The sequence below is a fragment of the Camelina sativa genome, chromosome 9, assembly GCF_000633955.1.
Source record: "Camelina sativa cultivar DH55 chromosome 9, Cs, whole genome shotgun sequence".
NCBI classification, from domain to species: Eukaryota; Viridiplantae; Streptophyta; class Magnoliopsida; order Brassicales; family Brassicaceae; genus Camelina; species Camelina sativa.
Window position 1 is genome coordinate 34916721 of NC_025693.1, and position 18328 is coordinate 34935048.

Here is an 18328-nt window from a genome sequence, read left to right on the forward strand (position 1 = left end):
GGAGTGAGCAAACCTCCAATGAAACGGGCGGCTCGACGATGACCCGTTTCCAGAGAGAGCCGGCTCTCCAGCTGGAGCCTCCGGGTTACCACCCGCGGGGTAGCCTCCATGGCTTTCGCGGCTCCTCGTCTCAGGGACTCGGGGATTGTCCGTGCGAGCCCTTTTTGGCATCGGAGACGGCTCGCCATGAGTCGACTGCGAACTGACGAGCATGACCTCCTTAGCCGGACCAGAAGGACCGGTTGGGATCACGGGGGCTTGGTTCACCTCCTCGCTAACTACCCGAGACGGTGCTGGCTGAGCGGCTCGAAGAGCGTTGGCCAGCGCGGCATCAACATCGCCGGCTCGGACCCTTCGGGGTTGCTGCGATTGCTCCATGAGTTCACGGAGTGACGGCTTCCTAACCATGGTGCGTAGTGGGGTTGAGGTCGAAGAAGAACTTAATTCTGGTTACGAGCAGCACAAAAATGAACAGGGGGTGAGCGATCCCCTACGTGCATGACTTTTGCGCATAAAGGACTAAGTAAAAAAAAAGAAAAAAAAAAACCATTACCTCTGCGAGCGGGGGAGTTGTCTGCTCTTTCGCTCCTCGCTTGGTTAGCAGGAAGCGGCGGGACCGGAGCTGTAGTGTTTCGGACTAACGGGGCGTTGAGGGCTGCTATGATACGAGCTCGCGTGANAAGCCGGCCTAGGAGAGTTCCGTATACCCCGAGTACATATTAGAACTCACGCGTTTCGACCCGAAACAGTTAACAAAGACAATATGAAAAGAACAAGGGTTTAAATGCCTCCCCAGGTAGTTGATTCCAAAAAACGAAAAGAAATAATGTCTTGGGTTAAAACCCCCCCGGGCAAGTCATAACAAAAGATTTAAAAGCCCTTTCGGGCAAATAACGCAAGTTCAAAACGATAAATAAAATAAAGACGCCATAACTCAAACGTCTTCTTCCCCGGTCCCAGCCTCCGGATCCTTCGCGGCACTCGCGTTGCTCCCATGCTCGTCCAGACCGCGCGGGACCCCGGTTCCGGCGTCAACCTCCATGGGCGCGACCGAGTCTTCCGAGATCTGAGGAAGGTCCAATTTGCTCACCGAAAAGTCCGAAACCGCCAAGGAGTTGGACCTAACCGCAAGGACCGCCCGCTGCGTCTCGAGAACTTGCACCTCCTCCGCAATTGATGTCCTCCCCTCGTCGATCTGCTTGATCAAAAGAAGGTTGGACTCGATCTCTGCGAGATCGCTCTCGACCGCGGTCTGCTCTTTCTTCCTCTCCCACTTGCTCTTCACTGAATCCAGCACCGCCCGGTAGTCTTGGGACATCCGCTCCTTGGCCTCACGAACAGCTCGACGAGTCGCCTCCGCATGTTTTGCCCCTTCCCCGAGGAAGATCGCGAAACCGAAACGACATGAAAGATTCTCTGGATATTCGCCTTTCAACCCTCCCAAAAATAGGTTAAAAGGCTGGGGGGCAATTGTTGGTGTTGGGTTTCGACGATCATAAGGCCCACCAAATAAGCCCATTAGGGCGTACGCGCAGGCCAGGAAAAGAGGCCCAGTAAGGGCCCATGGAGGAAAACCCGAGCAGGAGGATGAAGTCAACCTGGAGAAGAAATCGGGATTGGGGAGCCGAGATTGCAGCGAGACGTTCAGGAAGGGTTTCGAGGAATTTTAGTTTAAATAGCAGATGAATGTGAAGGACACAACACATGTAATCAAGCTCAGAGCGAATCAATAGAAAAAGTGAATACAAAAGTCCAGTTCGTTGTTTTTCATAGTTCTAAGTCGATTTGTACCGAAAGTCTGCCCAGATCTCATTTTACAAACTTATTCTTCTAATTGTTGTTTCTAGCCCCAACACTGTAGAATGATTGATATGATATGATATGGAAAAAAACAAAAAGATAAATCGTGACCAATCCACCATTGGTATGGGGGTGTGGGGATGTTACTTCTTCTTACCGTTCCTATTCTTCGATGTTAGCTTGGCGACCAATACTATTGGGCAATTAAAAATGGGACACGCATGAGGACAAATGGGCCCATGAAGTGACGCCGATACGAGAGAGTGATTAACCGTTAAATCCATAACACGTGGACGGTGGATATTAGGTTTCTCGATTTGAAAAAAGTGGCTTGGGCAGAGGAGAGACTAGCTAGAGAGAGGAGCTGAGACGATCCTTTCAAGATAAACTCTTGTCCTGTGGTATTAGATTTCACATCTCGCGTTTCATCATCCTCTCTGAGATGTGGAGCTACGTCTGGTTAGTACTGGTGGTGGTACTATCCATGTTCAATGATATCACCGTAATGGCCAAAGCGACCGAGTCGCCTGCGGCGATTTTCCTCCCTAGTCAAACCGGACTCGACGATTCGCGTCGGAGTCCTCCTGTGGTATGCTCCGCGCCGGATCCGAACCTCAACTACAGGCCGGTTATCGGGATTCTGAGCCATCCTGGCGACGGCGCGTCGGGTCGATTGAACAATGCTACGAACGCGTCGTACATTACGTCGTCGTATGTGAAATTTGCTGAAGCTGGTGGAGCACGCGTTATCCCCCTCATATATAACGAGCCCGAGGAGCTTCTCTTCCAGGTTACTCTTATATTATTAGCTCAGCCGTTTCTCTAATCTTTACAAGTTTCCTTTTTGGCTGCGTTTAATTTTTCATCATTGATATAAGGAAAAAATATCAAATTAATTAGGTTTTAAGGTGTTGTTGTTATGGCTTAAGAATTGGATTGCTTCTTCCTGATATTATTTTTCTAAAATCATCTTGGATTACTGCAGAAGCTAGAGTTGGTCAACGGTGTGATACTCACTGGTGGTTGGGCTAAAGAAGGATTGTATTTTGAAATCGTCAAGAAAATCTTCCATGTAAGAAGAAGCTCTACGATTGGTTTCAATTTATTTGGGTGTTGTGACATATAGAATTCCAATAAAATGATCTTTATTGATATCTCTCTATGATCGATCCTCTCAGAAAGTTTTGGAAAGAAATGATGCTGGTGAGCATTTTCCATTATATGCTATTTGCCTCGGCTTTGAGCTCTTGACAATGATCATTAGTCAGGTAAATCCTTTGTTTTTACTTCTTTTGGCAACTTTTTTCGGTCAATGAATAAATGTAGCTGAATATTAGAATGTGGAATTAGTATAAGGCAAGCAGAGAACCTTTATTAGCTATTCCCATCATGAGTTTTGAGCTGAGAATATACTATAGTATGTATGTAGTACAGTTTGAGAATCTGCAAACTCCATTCAAAGTCTATAATCCTTGGCTTTTGTAACAGAACAGAGACATCTTTAAAAAAGTTGATGCAAGAAATTGTGCATCAAGTCTTCAGTTCATTGAAAATGTTAATATCGAAGGAACCGTATTCCAAAGGTGCATTCAGCTTCATGATATGTGTATATATGTTTTGCAAAATATTCAATTTATAATTTTGTAATGTTTCACATATTGCAGATTTCCTCCAGATTTGTTTAACAAGCTTAGTACCGACTGTTTGGTTATGCAGAACCATCAGGTTAGTATTTCCAACCTCTAATGGAATATAGTTGTCACTATTTTTGTTGTTTAATATGCTTATACATTCTCTATAGAGAGCAGTTTGACATTAATAAATGAGTTGATCACTGTTAGCAACTTATTAGTTTTGTTTACCGCTACACTTGTGCAATTTTTCTTGCCATTTTCTACTTTCTTGTTCTTGAATAGTTAATATCTTCTTTCTATCTGCTTGCTGATACTAGTACAAATTATCATGATATTCCAGTTTGGTATATCACCAGACAGCTTTGAAGGCACTGTTGCTCTGTCTAATTTCTTTAACATCGTCACAACATGCAGTGATACCCACAACAAGGTATTGTGATGATCTTAATAACCATACATATTTAATTTATTCTAAAATCTAAACTCATAAAACCAATCTACTTTATATATATATTTCCAGATATATGTTTCAACAGTTAAATCAAAACAATATCCAGTGACGGGATTCCAGTGGCATCCGGAGGTACATACTCACTAGTTAACTTACGTCTCTCATTTAGTCCTTTTGCGGCTAGGCTTAGTTATCACTGTTGTTCATTGCGTTATTCTATAAATTATGGTATATTTATTTGTACATACAGCTTATATAACATAAAAGTTCCCTACAATACTCTGGCAGAAAAATGCATTCGAGTGGGGGTTATCCACCATTCCACACTCTGAGGACGCGATCCAGGTGACTCAGCACGTTGCAAATTATTTAGTCAGGTTTGTTCTTTTATTTCAAGGTTTGTTAAGAACTGATAAGAGAGTGCTGCAGCAACTCTGATTGCTATATTAGGAAAGTAGTTGGCATTAGAATCAATATAAATAAGTATTCATGTAATGGATTCTGATGGATTTAGTTTTTTTGAATGTGATGTGCAGTGAAGCAAGGAAGTCACAGAACAGACCATCTTCTGAGAAAGTGCTGAGCAATCTCATTTATAACTACACCCCTACTTACTGTGGATATGAAGGGTAAAAAGCCACTCGGACAATCTTTACATAATTTTTCTCTTCTACTGTATGTTTAACGATTTTTGGGATCATCTAATATGGTGGATTTTGCAGGAGAGGTTACGACGAGGTTTACATTTTCACACAAGAACGATCTCTTTTCTGAGAACAACGTCGCCTTCTCGTGTGTTTTGTTCAGGGAAAACCAGTGCAATTTGTGTTTTAAACCAGTGCAATTTGTACGCTTGCCCTTCTATAGTCAAAAGAAATAAAAAAATCAAACAATGTACGCTTTTGTATAAAACATGAAAGTCTTTGATTTATGTTTAACTTAGTGTTAATAAGATAAATAATCTGTGTTCTGTTCATTATAAAGATAGAAGAAATTAGTCTTTTTATACGAAAGAAGGACTTCAATAATAGTATGAGTTGGGCTAAATAAAAGCCCAATTAAGCATAATGGGCTGATAACAATTTGACTGTTTACAGTTCGCCAACCGACGACAATGGGAAGTGGGAACTCTGACCTGCCAATAATCCTGGTTCATCCCTTAAATCGGTGTCCCTATCTAACCGTACCGAGTTAAACCAACCACATTCAATTGTTCGTCCTGTCTTTGCACTCTCTCTCTCTCTCTCTCTCTGGATGAATCCTCTCAAGCAAGCTTCATCGATTTCCCTCTGACGCCAATCTTCTGGTTTCGATTCCAATCGTAAGTGTTCTTCCTTCTCTAAGTGTTGTTTGGGTTTCAATGTAGATCGTTTTAGGAGATATTAAGTAAAGAGATTGATAAATCCCTAATTGTTCCGTTTGATTGTTAAAACTTTACTAGATTAGTCGAGATTACTTATTCAGAGAGTTATGCTTAGTAAACGAACTCTAGTTATGTATCGTTGCATCGAATTTTGTCGGTTGTAATACTAATTTCCGGTTTGCACTTCAGAACCGGCCTTGTATGCAAGTAGCTTGAGCTTCTATTATGATCTGTTGAAGGGAGACAACTCTGAAGCTTTCTTGATTTCGTGGGAAGAGGTATAAATGGGGAGGATAATGGAATGGGCTGCAAGATCTGATCATTTGGGAGGACTTCCAAGGAAAACTGTGATAATGGCTGTTAGTGCGTTTGCAAGAGCAGTAGCAAATCTTTGCAACAAAAGCTCAGTTCACAATGCTGAGACTCTTATGAATCTTGTCCGGTCAAGACCACCTGGTGTTCCTCTCATCACTGTTAGTAATCACATGTCGACGTTAGTTAATTTTAGAACCTTTAAAAAAACATAATCTTTTCTTGTTGTCATAATCTCTTTACTTACACTCACTTGTATTTTTGATGTTGATTTATTATCATTCTTTTTTTGTAATCAGTTTGGATGATCCAGTAATGTGGGGTGCGTTCAAGGGTCTCCTTTCCCTTGATCCAGAATTGGCTCGCTGGGTTCTTGCTGCAGAGGACATATGTTTCAGGAACCCTATCTTCTCCTACATTTTCCGCACTGGTATGTCATATTTTTTCTTTCTTGGTTTCTTCTTAGGTGAAAGACTGTGTAATCAGTGTTTTGTATGATTTCCCTACTTGGAGTTTTGTTAGTCGATTTGGTGGTTTACCTTCTTACCAAAATAGGACTTCCTCATGATGAATGTTAATGATTTCTTCTGAGCAGGAAAATGTATACCTATAACTAGAGATGGTGGAATCTACCAAGAACACATGAATGAATCTCTCCAGCGATTAAAAGATGGATCTTGGGTAGTTTATCTTGCACATTTAAACATTCCTTCTTTCTGGGCTTTTCTGACCTCTAACCGTTGGGTACTAATCACCATGACTAGTAGCTGCATACCTTCCCAGAGGGAAAGGTGTTTCAAGAAGATGTTCCTATTAGACGACTAAAATGGGGAACTGCAAGCCTCATCGCCCGCTGTCCAGTTACCCCAATCGTCTTGCCAATAATTCACCGTGGTTTTGAGGAGGTAACTCATCCATGTCCCATCTAAGTCTGCTTAACTTAATAATCGTTCAAACTTCTGTAGCTAAACCATGAACTATGCATCCAAATTCCAAAATTCGAATTTGATTTTTGATAGTAATATGTTTTCATTCCATGGTACTTACCTACATTGTTGTAACCACTTAGATGATGCCGGAGAACTACTTGAATGGTAGAAGACCGCTGGTACCGCTGTGCAACAAAAACCTTAAAGTTGTGGTTGGCGAACCAATTGAGTTTAATGTTCCCATGATGGTTGAGACTGCTGTCTTGGACTCCCGCCATGTAACTGCTCCTCTTCAAGAATCAAAATGGCCTATCCTCACTTCTGCTGGCCAGGAGCTAGACGAAACTGCTCAGAGATGCCTCTACGTAGCTCTTTCCGAGAAGATTCAATCCTCCTTGGAAACCTTGAGGCTCTTATCTAAGCGGTTGTGACTTCCGCCGGGAAAATTCATCACAGAATCCGGTTCACAATTTTAAAGTTCCGGTTTAGATCCGCTGACCGCAGTGGTAAATCAGTTATTTACTTATTAGCTTAATTTAATTTTCTGAGAAATATTTTACAAATTATTTCAGTACGAAAACTAGAGAACTTGCATTTTTAAATTTTTACCGTTTCGGATATATAGCAACCCCGCAATAATGTATGTTGAAATGTGTCTAATCAGTATAATAAAAATTAAGTGAAAACCGAAAAAGCTAGCCTACAATAATCGAATGATACTTTGAAATCTCAATACTAATATAAAATATATATAGTATGTTGTTTTTAATAATGTAAAAGACCGTTATTAGTGTGATGTCTGTAACGCCGATGATCTGGCCAGTTCTGTTCTGTCACACTTCTGCTAAAATGGTAATGATGTTGGAAAGAAACAGCAAGCATTAAAACGACCAGTTTGAACAGAGAGAGAGAGAAGGTTCTTCTGATTAAGAAGAAGAGAGACAACGTGGGTGGCAAAACAGACGCGGCGGCCACGTGAGCCAAATCGAGCCACCGGAGCGGCGAGTGGTGCCTACGCGATAAAAAAAAACAGTTAATGGGTCCTACAGGGTCACGCCGGGGACGCACCATCACGTGAAAACGAAACTTCCCAAAAAAAGGTCAGCTAAAACGGTCTCGTGGCATTCTCGTTAATCCGATCACGTTTTAAGGGTAAACGCTACCTCTTGCACGTGGTAATGGAGCTCGGATGTGTGGCAAAACTTGTAAATAAAGGCCGAATCGAAGGGTATAGGTAGAAAGCTCCCACGTGCTAGGTCCGGAGGACATGCGTGACCTCATGTAGTGGTAATTTTCGTAAATATAGGGTCAAATCTTGGGTAAAGATGGTACAAAAAATTATTTTCACTATGAAAGTAAAATAAACTCTCCTCTTCTCTTCTCTTCTCTTCTCTGGCACGAGAGAGAGAGAGAGAGAGAGAGTTCATGATTAGCTTAAAGCTCTCTTCATCTTCTTCTTCTATTCCCGGGTTTTTTTTTTCTTTCTCCGTCCTGCGATCAACTGAAAACTCATCTTTATCGAATTCTCCGATCATCTTGATCCGCCGCTTTCATCTGAATCCACCTGTGTTTTCTTTCTCTCAAGTACTCTCAATTTGAAGAAGGTGAAGCTTACAAAGTTACTGCAACTATTTCCAAGTGTTTTACTTCCGTCAAGATTCTCGCCGTCGGTGAGAGCATTATAATCTCCGACGGAGAAGCCAAGTTGCATATCTAATCTTAAGCTGATCGGAGATTGGGAAGTGTTCTTGGTGCACGCAGATCGAAGATTCTGAGGTTGAATAAGTTTAAGTTTCGCTGCGAATTGTCTCTTTGATCTGAATCATTAAAGAAACAGAGGAAGAAGAAGATGACGTCGGGGACGAGAATGCCGACATGGAGAGAGAGAGAAAACAACAAGAGGAGAGAGAGACGACGGAGAGCAATCGCAGCTAAGATCTTCACCGGATTGAGAATGTACGGTAACTACGAGCTTCCTAAGCATTGCGATAACAACGAAGTTCTTAAAGCACTCTGCAACGAAGCTGGTTGGATCGTCGAGCCTGATGGCACCACTTACCGCAAGGTTCGTTTTTTTTTCTCCAATCCGGATCTCATTTTTTTTTGTTTTCATCTTTATGCTTTTGAAGAAACTTGAAAAATTTTAAAAATTTGGATACACATGAACATTCTAACATGCGCCGGTGTCTTTTCCGGTGGCCGGATTGCTAACGTGTTTCATGATGATACCTCATGTGATGTGCGTAGGTTAGCTAGCGTGATAGAGGAGCGTTTGTTTTAGTCAAATGTTGGATTCTTTTTTTTTTTAATTATGCGTTTCTCTAAAAAAGAAGATGCTTTTCTCTCTCTCTCTCTCTGTCTCTCTCTTGCTCTGTTTCATGATGTGTGTGTAACTGATTCACTTGTGGTTCAGTCTATTCTCAGATGATGCTACCATCCCCCACCAAACAAACAAAAATAAAAAAAGAGAAAAAGCAAAGTAGCATAGCATAGATCTCAATAAAACTGATTACTAGTAAAATTTTGCACAGAGTTCAAAGTGTACGTTTTTTGATCTGTAGATTTTTTTGGGAAAGCAAGTGGGCACTTTTGCTTTTATGTCTCCAGTCTTTTTACTCTTATTTTCGATTATCGAGTCCAATGATAATCTGTCGGTTCAGGAATCATTGACCTGATTGATTCTTAGAAACAGAGTATTTACTACTATTTGTTTTTTTTGAAACTTAGACCTAAGCTCACTGGCTGTTTCAGCTATATTTGAAACTGATCATGTTTGTGTGATCTTTATTTATTTATTTATTTATTTCAGGGATGTAGTAGACCTGTAGAGCGTATGGAGATAGGTGGCGGTTCAGCAACAGCTAGTCCTTGCTCTTCTTATCAGCCAAGTCCGTGTGCTTCTTATAATCCTAGTCCAGCCTCTTCCAACTTCATGAGTCCAGCATCCTCCTCATTTGCTAATCTTACCTCTGGAGATGGCCAATCACTCATCCCATGGCTCAAACACCTCTCAACAACATCATCCTCATCAGCTTCTTCGTCATCAAGACTCCCTAATTACCTCTACATCCCTGGGGGATCCATAAGCGCTCCTGTTACCCCTCCTTTAAGCTCTCCTACTGCTCGTACCCCAAGAATGAACACCGATTGGCAACAGCTCAACAACTCCTTCTTTGTCTCTTCAACACCGCCAAGTCCCACTCGACAAATCATCCCGGACTCTGAATGGTTCTCAGGGATTCAACTAGCACAAAGCGTTCCAGCTTCGCCAACGTTTAGCCTCGTCTCACAAAACCCGTTTGGATTCAAAGAAGAAGCAGCTTCTGCTGCTGGATGCGGAGGCGGGTCAAGGATGTGGACACCAGGTCAAAGCGGGACTTGCTCCCCTGCTATTCCTTCTGGTGCTGACCACACAGCTGATGTTCCAATGTCTGAAGCCGTGGCTCCTCCAGAGTTTGCGTTCGGGAGTAACACAAACGGGTTAGTGAAAGCATGGGAAGGAGAGAGGATACACGAGGAGAGTGGTTCGGATGATCTCGAACTCACTCTTGGAAACTCAAGCACCAGGTAACTCCAACCCACCTGTACATTTTCAAAACCGGTGGAACCAAAACCGTTCTTGATGATATGTTGCTCCAGTTTTATTTCAATTGTACTCCTTCGTCCCATGTAATGCTCAAAGTTGAAACACAGCTTATATAATATTCGTTTATCTGTCCCCGACCGTGATCTTCTCGCCCTAGTATTGTATTCTTGAGATTGAATCATATGATCATCACACTGCCTTCTTTTTAACTGTCGTTGATTGTTTCCCAACCTAATTCCCGGTTTAATAGCAAACGTAAACCCCGGTTTGAGTGGTTTATAATCAATCAGACGGTTTATGTTAACACTGTCAGAAACTCATAGTCAACGAAGCAAATTATATGAGTCAACATTGAGCGCTTCATTGCAGGTGACAGAGCTAGGTGCCTCTGTTTAATTATAACGGCTACACAGATTTCATATTCTGACATGGGGTTGATTTTGTTCGTCTTCGTCCTTCTTCAGTTGTAATTCACAGAGGAAGGTGGATGACGAAAGTGTATCCATCCATGATCCCATATATGAGCTAATAATTATCACATGGAAGACAAACAAATCTTTAGGTCGTGGTCAATGCACGTACGTATAACTGATAGATGGCCACATGCTATCCACTAGTATTTTGCCACGTGTGATTATCAAAATTATTGACTTTCATCCTAGTAATACAGTATAATTTTTCAGACATTTGACAACACTGATTTTCTTCTCTAGTAATATAATTTTTCAATTTATCTTATCGCATTTTTCAAATGTCGATTTTATATTCTAAAATTATTCTCTAGATCAGAGTTATATTATAGACCAAAAAAGAAGAGATTTTTTGCTTGACTATATAGATTATATATTTATATCCTATAAATGGTTTTTATTACTTTCCCCTAAAATCATAGATATTTGACTATTTACGTAGATCATACACGCATTCGAATACGTGTATATATTAATACCTATATAAATACAACAATTTGATGACCATAAAAATAATGTTACATCGTCTCTTATAGCTGTAGTTACAAAAAAAAAAAATGAATCTCCATCAGGTCCTCTTTCTCATTCTTCTTATTTTTCTTGTTGATTTATCAGATTATGATGTCCTAGCATATAATACCAATGCTGGTTACAATAACACATCAAAGTGTAACATTTACGAAGGACGTTGGATATATGACTATACCTCTAATCCTCTTTATGGAACATCGACATGTCCATTCATCGGATTGGATTGCCAGAAGCTTGGTCGGCCGGACAGGAACTACCTCCATTACCGATGGCAACCCTCCGGATGCGATATCCCAAGGTGATATTTTCACTTTCACAGTTTCACTTCTGTCAATACATTTCAAAATGTTTAAAAGATTTTTTTCTCTTTTCGCTTGATCACGATTAAATGATTACATTGTCTCCTTCAATGTCAAGGAGCAAATAATTGAAACTATGAAGATTGTGTATGATCTTCGAGAATCGCATTCATTTCATATCTAGAAATTAATTTGTGGAAAATCTCAAGTAGTAATGAAATGTGATGCTAAATCTTACATTTATTTAATGTAATAGTAGTATTTTTTTTTTGTAATTATGACTGTACATTTAGCAATTTATGACGCTTTTAATCATCGTATATTAATATTCTACGAAAATTTATGAATTTACATCGGAAATTGATTAGCTAGCATATCACTACTATGAGTTTGACCAAAAAAGATACATGCATATATCAAAATTACTTTGTCAGAATCAAGTAAAACGTCTGAGATTTACGTGGGGGATATGATGTGGCAGATTCGACGGACAAGATTTCTTAGCGAGATTCAAAGGAAAGAAAATACTATTTGTGGGAGATTCGCTAAGCAACAATATGTGGGTGTCTATGAGTTGCATGCTTCACGCGGCCGTTCCTAACGCTAAGTATACCTTCGACTATAACAACAAGCGCCTCTCTACTTTCACCATTCCGGTACGTACCTAGCCTCAAATGGTTTATTCCCGGTTATCGGCTTCGGTTAATAGACTATATAAGTATATATGATCAATTTTATTTTGATTTGTCATTTGTGTTACAATTAACTACAGGAATATGGAATATCTGTAAATTTCCTGAAAAATGGGTTCCTAGTAGATTTGGTAGCGGACAAAACAAGGGGACTGATTCTGAAACTAGATTCGATCAGTTCGGGGAATCAATGGTTGGGAGCAGATGTTGCCATCTTTAACACATTCCACTGGTGGTCTCACACAGGGCGTGCCAAAACGTAACCATGCATGAGCTTATTTATCTACACCATATGTATCATATAATCCATTAATGTTGATGTTGTTGATGATATATGGTAGATGGGACTATTTTCAAACGGGAGACCAAATAGTGAAAGAGATGAATAGAATGGAGGCTTTCAAGATTGCATTGACAACTTGGGCTAAGTGGATTGATCACAACATTGATCCTTCAAAAACTAGGGTTTTCTATCAAGGCGTCTCTCCCGTTCATTTAAAGTTAATCTCGATCTATCTTCCTCTAGTAAGTAGTAATTATATAATCAACTGATTAATTAATTAACGATTCTTTGTTTCTCGTTAATTTTTGAAGCGGGAGTGAATGGGGTAAACCGGGGAAGACTTGCTTGGGCGAGACGGAACCACTGAAAGGACCAAGTAATAACCCCGGACCTAACATAGGTGAAGCGATAGTGAGAAGAGTGATCGGAGGGATGGCTAAACCGGTGGAGCTCCTTGATTTGACGGCTATGACGGAGCTGAGGAAGGACGCTCACCCTTCCATCTACGCCGGTGGAGGCAGTCGCTTAAATGACTGCAGCCATTGGTGCCTCCCCGGAGTCCCCGACGCATGGAACCAGCTCCTTTATACGGCTCTTCTCAGCCACTAGTTTTGCTTGGGCGTCAAATTAAAATTATATACAATTACGGATCCAGAAGTTTCTGTTACCAAAAAAGCTTGGATTTATATTATTAATCTGAAGATAATTAAGCAACTTTTTAAAATATATAATTTTAATGCTTTTAAAAAAATAACATACCCAAATAATAAATTCCCTTAAACATTAACTTCCTTTTTTTTCCTACTAATTAATTTAGTTACATATAATAATTAAATTAAACAAAAATCAAAAGTTTAAAATCATCAGAACAATTTTGTAATAGAAAAAAATGTTTCAAGAGAAAAAAAATCCAAGCAAATTCCAAGTAGGAAAAGGAATCAGTTCAGGTTTCGAACTCTGTTTGTTGTTATATAAATAGCCCCCATATCTTTTAGTTTAACAATAGCTCTCAGCAAGATTCCAACTTATATTTCTGTTTTTCTAAGGTTCCTCCTTCTATACTTTTTATTTTCTATTAGAAAACGTACGTTCTCTGGAATCAGATAAGGGTATCTAATTCTTGTCCTATTACTAGACTTCGATACCTAACTTCGTATATGGGTGCATGTTGTGATATTTTCTTTGAAGTTGAATCTTGCCTTATTTTTTTCTTTTTTGAATTCCTTTGATCGAAGCTTAGGAATTATTAGGTTATATAGTGAATCCTTTATTCTATTATTGATGTTAGTTAATTGCTTTTTGTTTCAGAGTTTCTAACAGATAAAATCACTTGACAAGAAGATGGCAGGAGGAGGTTTCAGAGTGATTCATCTTGTGAGACCATTCCTTGCATTCTTACCAGAAGTCCAATCGCCTGGAAGAAAGATTCCGTTTAGAGAGAAAGTCATATACACTGTCATCTCTTTTTTCATCTTCCTGGTCTGTAGTCAGTTGCCACTTTATGGAATCCATTCCACTACAGGCGCGGATCCATTCTATTGGATGCGTGTCATTCTTGCTTCAAGCCGAGGTACGGTTATGGAGCTTGGTATCACACCAATCGTCACATCCGGAATGGTTATACAGCTTCTTTCTGGTTCTAAGATCATAGAAATCGATAACAATGTCCGTGAAGACCGTGCACTCTTGTAAGTCTACTGTACCCTTAAATAGGTGTTTCATTCATATCAAAGTCTTTAAAGATTCAGAGACCAATAGGGTTATGTTTTTTTGGTTATAGGAACGGTGCACAGAAGCTGTTAGGACTCCTCATAGCGGTTGGCCAAGCAGTTGCATATGTTCTCTCAGGGATGTATGGTAGTGTTGGGGAGCTAGGAGTTGGGAATGCTATGCTTATCATTGTTCAGCTCTGTTTTGCTTCCATTATCGTCCTTTGTTTAGATGAGCTTCTTCAGAAAGGTTATGGCCTCGGTTCTGGAATTTCCCTTTTCATTGCTACTAATATCTGGTGAGTTTTAACTTTAACGTCTAGCTCAAGCTTTCTCGGTTAAAACCTCAATGTCCATATTTTGATGTTGATGAAAACTCTTTTGTAGTGAGAGCATTATTTGGAAAGCGTTCAGTCCTACAACCATCAACAGTGGACGTGGAGCTCAATTTGAAGGAGCTGCTATTGCTCTGTTCCACCCGTGAAGAGATAAAGTCAGCGCACTCCGTGAAGCGTTTTTCAGACAGAACCTCCCGAATGTGACTAATCTGCTAGCCACAGTCTTGGTCTTTCTGATTGTGGTTTACTTTCAAGGCTTTCGTGTTGTTTTACCTGTGAGATCAAAGAATAATCGTGGACAGCAAGGCTCTTATCCTATCAAGTTGTTCTACACCTCAAACATGCCTATCATCTTGCAGTCAGCTCTTGTCTCCAACATCTACTTCATCTCTCAGGTATCAATCAGTTTATACAAAATCCTTACTCTGAGCTAAATGTATATATTGAAGTTCTTAACTTAAAGCATTGTGAATGTGTTTCTGTCTGTAGCTATTATACAGAAAGTTTGGTGGAAACTTTTTGGTGAACCTTATCGGTATGTGGAAGGAGTCAGAATACAGCGGGCAGTCTATCCCCGTTGGTGGTATTGCGTACTACATAACCGCCCCGTCAAGGTAAATTTTAGTTCTCTGGTTCGTTTCTTGATCTGTTGTGTACCTTTTGGTTAACTTCATCTGCATTTTTTTTGTGTGTTTCTGTTTTGCAGCTTAGCTGAGATGGCAACTCATCCTTTCCACGCTCTGTTCTACCTTGTGTTCATGTTAGGCGCGTGTGCGTTGTTCTCTAAAACCTGGATTGAGGTCTCCGGTTCATCAGCCAAAGATGTCGCCAGACAACTAAGAGTATGTTTGTTTGTTGGATCAACCTTGTCCTAAGCAAAGTTGCTGATACAATTCTTATCTTTGGTCTTTTGCATGACTAAAAACTCATACATTTGTTTCAGGAACAGCAAATGGTAATGCCTGGTCACCGAGACTCAAATCTTCAAAAGCAACTGAATCGATACATTCCCACGGCTGCAGCTTTTGGCGGTCTATGCATTGGTGCACTCACCGTCTTGGCTGACTTAATGGGAGCTATTGGGTCCGGCACTGGAATCCTTCTTGCAGTGACAATCATATATCAATATTTTGAAACCTTCGAAAAAGAAAAAGCAAGCGAGCTAGGTGTCTTCGGTTTGTAAAGCTCTTTGTAGAGCCTAGAAGTTTTCACTCACTTTTCATGCATGTGTATAGCTTAAAAGTTATTAAAGCTGAAAGATAGTTAGATGAAACTAAGGCCAATCACTTCATCTAACTATCTTTCAGCTTTATTGGTAAAGAGTTTCAGAAACTTTACTCCTTGGGTCTTCTTACACGAAAATCTTATTACATTTTTGGTTATTGTTATTTTTTCTACTCAAACGTCGGAAATATTATTGATTTGAGCATGAAGAAGTTAAATTACACGAATATGCAAAAACTATGATCTTACGATATAGAGTTCACAAATTGAGTGAACCTCAACAGAGACTGAGAACAAACACGTACAAGTTCAATATCATCACTTAAATTCACGAAAACAGGGCAGCATGAGATGATTATATAAGTTCTCGAAAAAGAATAGGTCTCTAGATTTATAGAAGTTCCCTAATAGGCCCTGATTCTTTTTTTTTTCTAGTCTGAAACTTCAAAAGATTCAAAACCATCACAAAAGAAGAAAGATACATAGACAACTATTTTCTGCTAATTGCCAAAAGACTATTGAGGATCAGCAAATGACAACTTGGCATGAGCTAGAGAGTCTTGGAACGGTAAGGAGTTTCCTGAGGAAAGCAGATTCATTTTCTTTTCCTCTGAAATTACCCAAGCGTAGTGTGAGTTTCTTGAGGATTGGTGAGTTCTCTAGAAAGTAACTCATTAGTTTCATTTCTGTTGCCTCCTCTTCTACCATTGGCTTTACTATGTCAACAAACTCCAGAGATGGTAGGTTACAATGCGGTCCAAGCAAAATACTAATTGGCTCCTCCCCTGGAGTTTTACTAAATCCCTGCAAGTAGGTAGAAAACAAGTTGAGTATGTGACACACTTTCAGTATTTGCATTAATAAAAAAGCAAGTTTCTGGTTTCAGTAATTGATCCTAACCAATGAGAGAGATTTTAGATTCGGGCAGCTCTCCAGAAAGACTGGCAACATTTCCCACCTGTAGTCGCCGAAGTCAACATGTAAGGAAGATAGGTTACGAAATAAAGGTAATCGTTCACATCTTGAGTAATTATAGATGACCTGCAAAAGAAAAAAGAGTATCACAGTTAACTTGGTAACGCACTTGAGACTAGGTAATACAGTTTCTTATACTAAAAACTCATGAGTACAGAGAATTTAACAGAGGTTACCTCAAGGGTATCTGAAGAGATGTCCATTTCTTTGACACTAGATATCCCGAGGAGAAAGTTACGGATCATATTTCTCTTTGGTAGATCATTCGGATCAAACCTACCCTTTTCGAAAGACAAGTTAAACAAAACGTCGATGGTCGTCTTAACGAGGGATGCCGAGTTATTTATAACAAAACTTGCAGTTTCATGACAATAAAGCTTGAGATTCTCAAGCTTAGGAGCATCAATTGCAACTACTTGTTCTTCATCTATATCCTCGTTACAGTGGCCCATAAGGGTGAAGCTAAGAAGAGACTGAGAGCAAACACGTAAATAATCTACATTGTCACAAGCACTCCTCTTTATAGTTAAGCTTTCGAGAACTGGACAGCCTGAGATCAGCATCTCGAAAGACCAATCGTTGGCAAACTTAACCATATCAAGATACATAACTTTGAGGGAAGGTAAAGAAACGGACTTGGGAGTAGTAAAGCTTACGTCAGAGAGCTTTAGGGATACCAAGCTATCACATGTGTAAACAGCTGGAGGTATCTGCACTTCATATTCGCACCACTTGCCATCTAGAATATGAAGATGTTCAACTTTGCGGTTAACAACAGTGTTAATCCACCGGGCGACATTAGCATTATCAAGATCATCCCACTTCCATTCGTACTTTACCCTTACGTATTGGTAGTTTAACTTAAAATTTTGCAGACACGACTCACTGTTAAAACCAAGAAAGCGATCGACGAAGCACATAAAAGCTTTGTACTCCGGGAAGTCACCATACCTCAAGTCCAAACCAGGTACATATCTCCAGAGATTTCCCCATCTACTGGATAACACACCAGTCTTAACCACATCTTTTGTGGGAAGTTTTAAAAGAATCTGACATAGCAAACAATCTGGTAATTTGCTCAGCCTATCTAGATTACCCGAGCGTTTGGCCGCACGTACACATGTACCAGTAGTACTACTCTCTGCGTCTTCATCCATGTATGTACACTTAACCTAGTAAACAATCAAATCGAACAAAAAAAAAAAAAAAAAACCCTTTCAATCTAATTTCGAGAGACTTTAAAAAATCTAATTTATAAATAAAAGAAAATCTATCAAAAATTCCAAAATTCCCAAAAGGTTATATGTCAACTTGAAACGATTGAATTTAATAGAGACAGAGAGTGAGAGAGAGTACCTGAAGATGATGAAAACAGTGAGACAAATCGCCGTCGAATTTTCCCGGCCAAAGTATCTTGCTTGCTTTGTCTCTCTCTCTCTCTCTCTCTACCTGTGTCACTCCAGTGGTTCGGTTGATTTAGCTAGCAGAGGCGTCCGTAGAGAGTAAGAGACGAGATCCGCTAATCTTTTATGGGCCTTACATAATTGGGCTCACACTTCTTTAACTCTTTTTTCTTTCTTTTGTTTTTTTCATTATGATCCTCAAATTTACAATTACTTTCGTCTCTGAACATGTATTGTTTTTGTAAAACTTTTACAACTCCAAGACCTATTATTCATTAAAATTGATTAAAATTCTCCCCCCAATACACGGTTCACTACGGTTAACAATG

At 40.0% G+C, this 18328-nt stretch overlaps 7 protein-coding genes across 8 annotated transcripts; 6 read left to right on the plus strand and 1 right to left on the minus strand.

Moving 5' to 3' along the window:
- LOC104714134 (gamma-glutamyl hydrolase 2) lies at window positions 2133-4823 on the plus strand. Its single transcript, XM_010431393.1, has 10 exons — window positions 2133-2590; window positions 2786-2872; window positions 2979-3068; window positions 3289-3383; window positions 3465-3525; window positions 3775-3864; window positions 3955-4017; window positions 4174-4262; window positions 4422-4514; window positions 4608-4823. The coding sequence occupies exons 1-10, from the start codon at window positions 2243-2245 to the stop codon at window positions 4657-4659; spliced, it is 1068 nt and encodes a 355-aa protein (XP_010429695.1). The 5' UTR covers window positions 2133-2242; the 3' UTR covers window positions 4660-4823.
- On the plus strand, window positions 5006-7160 carry LOC104714136 (N-acylphosphatidylethanolamine synthase-like). 2 transcript variants are annotated; one of them, XM_010431396.2, is made up of 6 exons: window positions 5006-5206; window positions 5438-5741; window positions 5860-5990; window positions 6156-6241; window positions 6328-6465; window positions 6630-7157. In XM_010431396.2, exons 2-6 carry the CDS (start codon window positions 5533-5535, stop codon window positions 6918-6920), a joined length of 855 nt encoding a protein of 284 aa, XP_010429698.1. In that variant the 5' UTR covers window positions 5006-5206; window positions 5438-5532; the 3' UTR covers window positions 6921-7157. The 2 variants fall into 2 exon arrangements, with proteins under 2 accessions (XP_010429698.1, XP_019085835.1); XM_019230290.1 differs by lacking the exon at window positions 5006-5206 and having other exon boundaries at window positions 5632-5721; window positions 6630-7160.
- On the plus strand, window positions 7879-10214 carry LOC104714137 (BES1/BZR1 homolog protein 4-like). The gene is made up of 2 exons (XM_010431397.2): window positions 7879-8554; window positions 9299-10214. Exons 1-2 carry the CDS (start codon window positions 8339-8341, stop codon window positions 10058-10060), a joined length of 978 nt encoding a protein of 325 aa, XP_010429699.1. The 5' UTR covers window positions 7879-8338; the 3' UTR covers window positions 10061-10214.
- LOC104714138 (protein trichome birefringence-like 42) lies at window positions 11098-13013 on the plus strand. Its single transcript, XM_010431398.1, has 5 exons — window positions 11098-11374; window positions 11857-12031; window positions 12148-12326; window positions 12409-12567; window positions 12662-13013. Exons 1-5 carry the CDS (start codon window positions 11103-11105, stop codon window positions 12957-12959), a joined length of 1083 nt encoding a protein of 360 aa, XP_010429700.1. The 5' UTR covers window positions 11098-11102; the 3' UTR covers window positions 12960-13013.
- Window positions 13527-15614, plus strand: LOC104714139 (protein transport protein Sec61 subunit alpha-like). Its single transcript, XM_019230208.1, has 6 exons — window positions 13527-14038; window positions 14131-14358; window positions 14447-14792; window positions 14887-15011; window positions 15104-15239; window positions 15341-15614. The coding sequence occupies exons 1-3, from the start codon at window positions 13692-13694 to the stop codon at window positions 14541-14543; spliced, it is 672 nt and encodes a 223-aa protein (XP_019085753.1). The 5' UTR covers window positions 13527-13691; the 3' UTR covers window positions 14544-14792; window positions 14887-15011; window positions 15104-15239; window positions 15341-15614.
- On the plus strand, window positions 14739-15580 carry LOC109125113 (protein transport protein Sec61 subunit alpha-like). The gene is made up of 4 exons (XM_019230111.1): window positions 14739-14792; window positions 14887-15011; window positions 15104-15239; window positions 15341-15580. Exons 1-4 carry the CDS (start codon window positions 14739-14741, stop codon window positions 15578-15580), a joined length of 555 nt encoding a protein of 184 aa, XP_019085656.1.
- Window positions 15926-18088, minus strand: LOC104714140 (putative FBD-associated F-box protein At1g78730). Its single transcript, XM_010431400.2, has 4 exons — window positions 17953-18088; window positions 16773-17768; window positions 16522-16662; window positions 15926-16425 (listed from the first exon to the last, which is right to left on the minus strand). Exons 2-4 carry the CDS (start codon window positions 17751-17753, stop codon window positions 16147-16149), a joined length of 1401 nt encoding a protein of 466 aa, XP_010429702.1. The 5' UTR covers window positions 17754-17768; window positions 17953-18088; the 3' UTR covers window positions 15926-16146.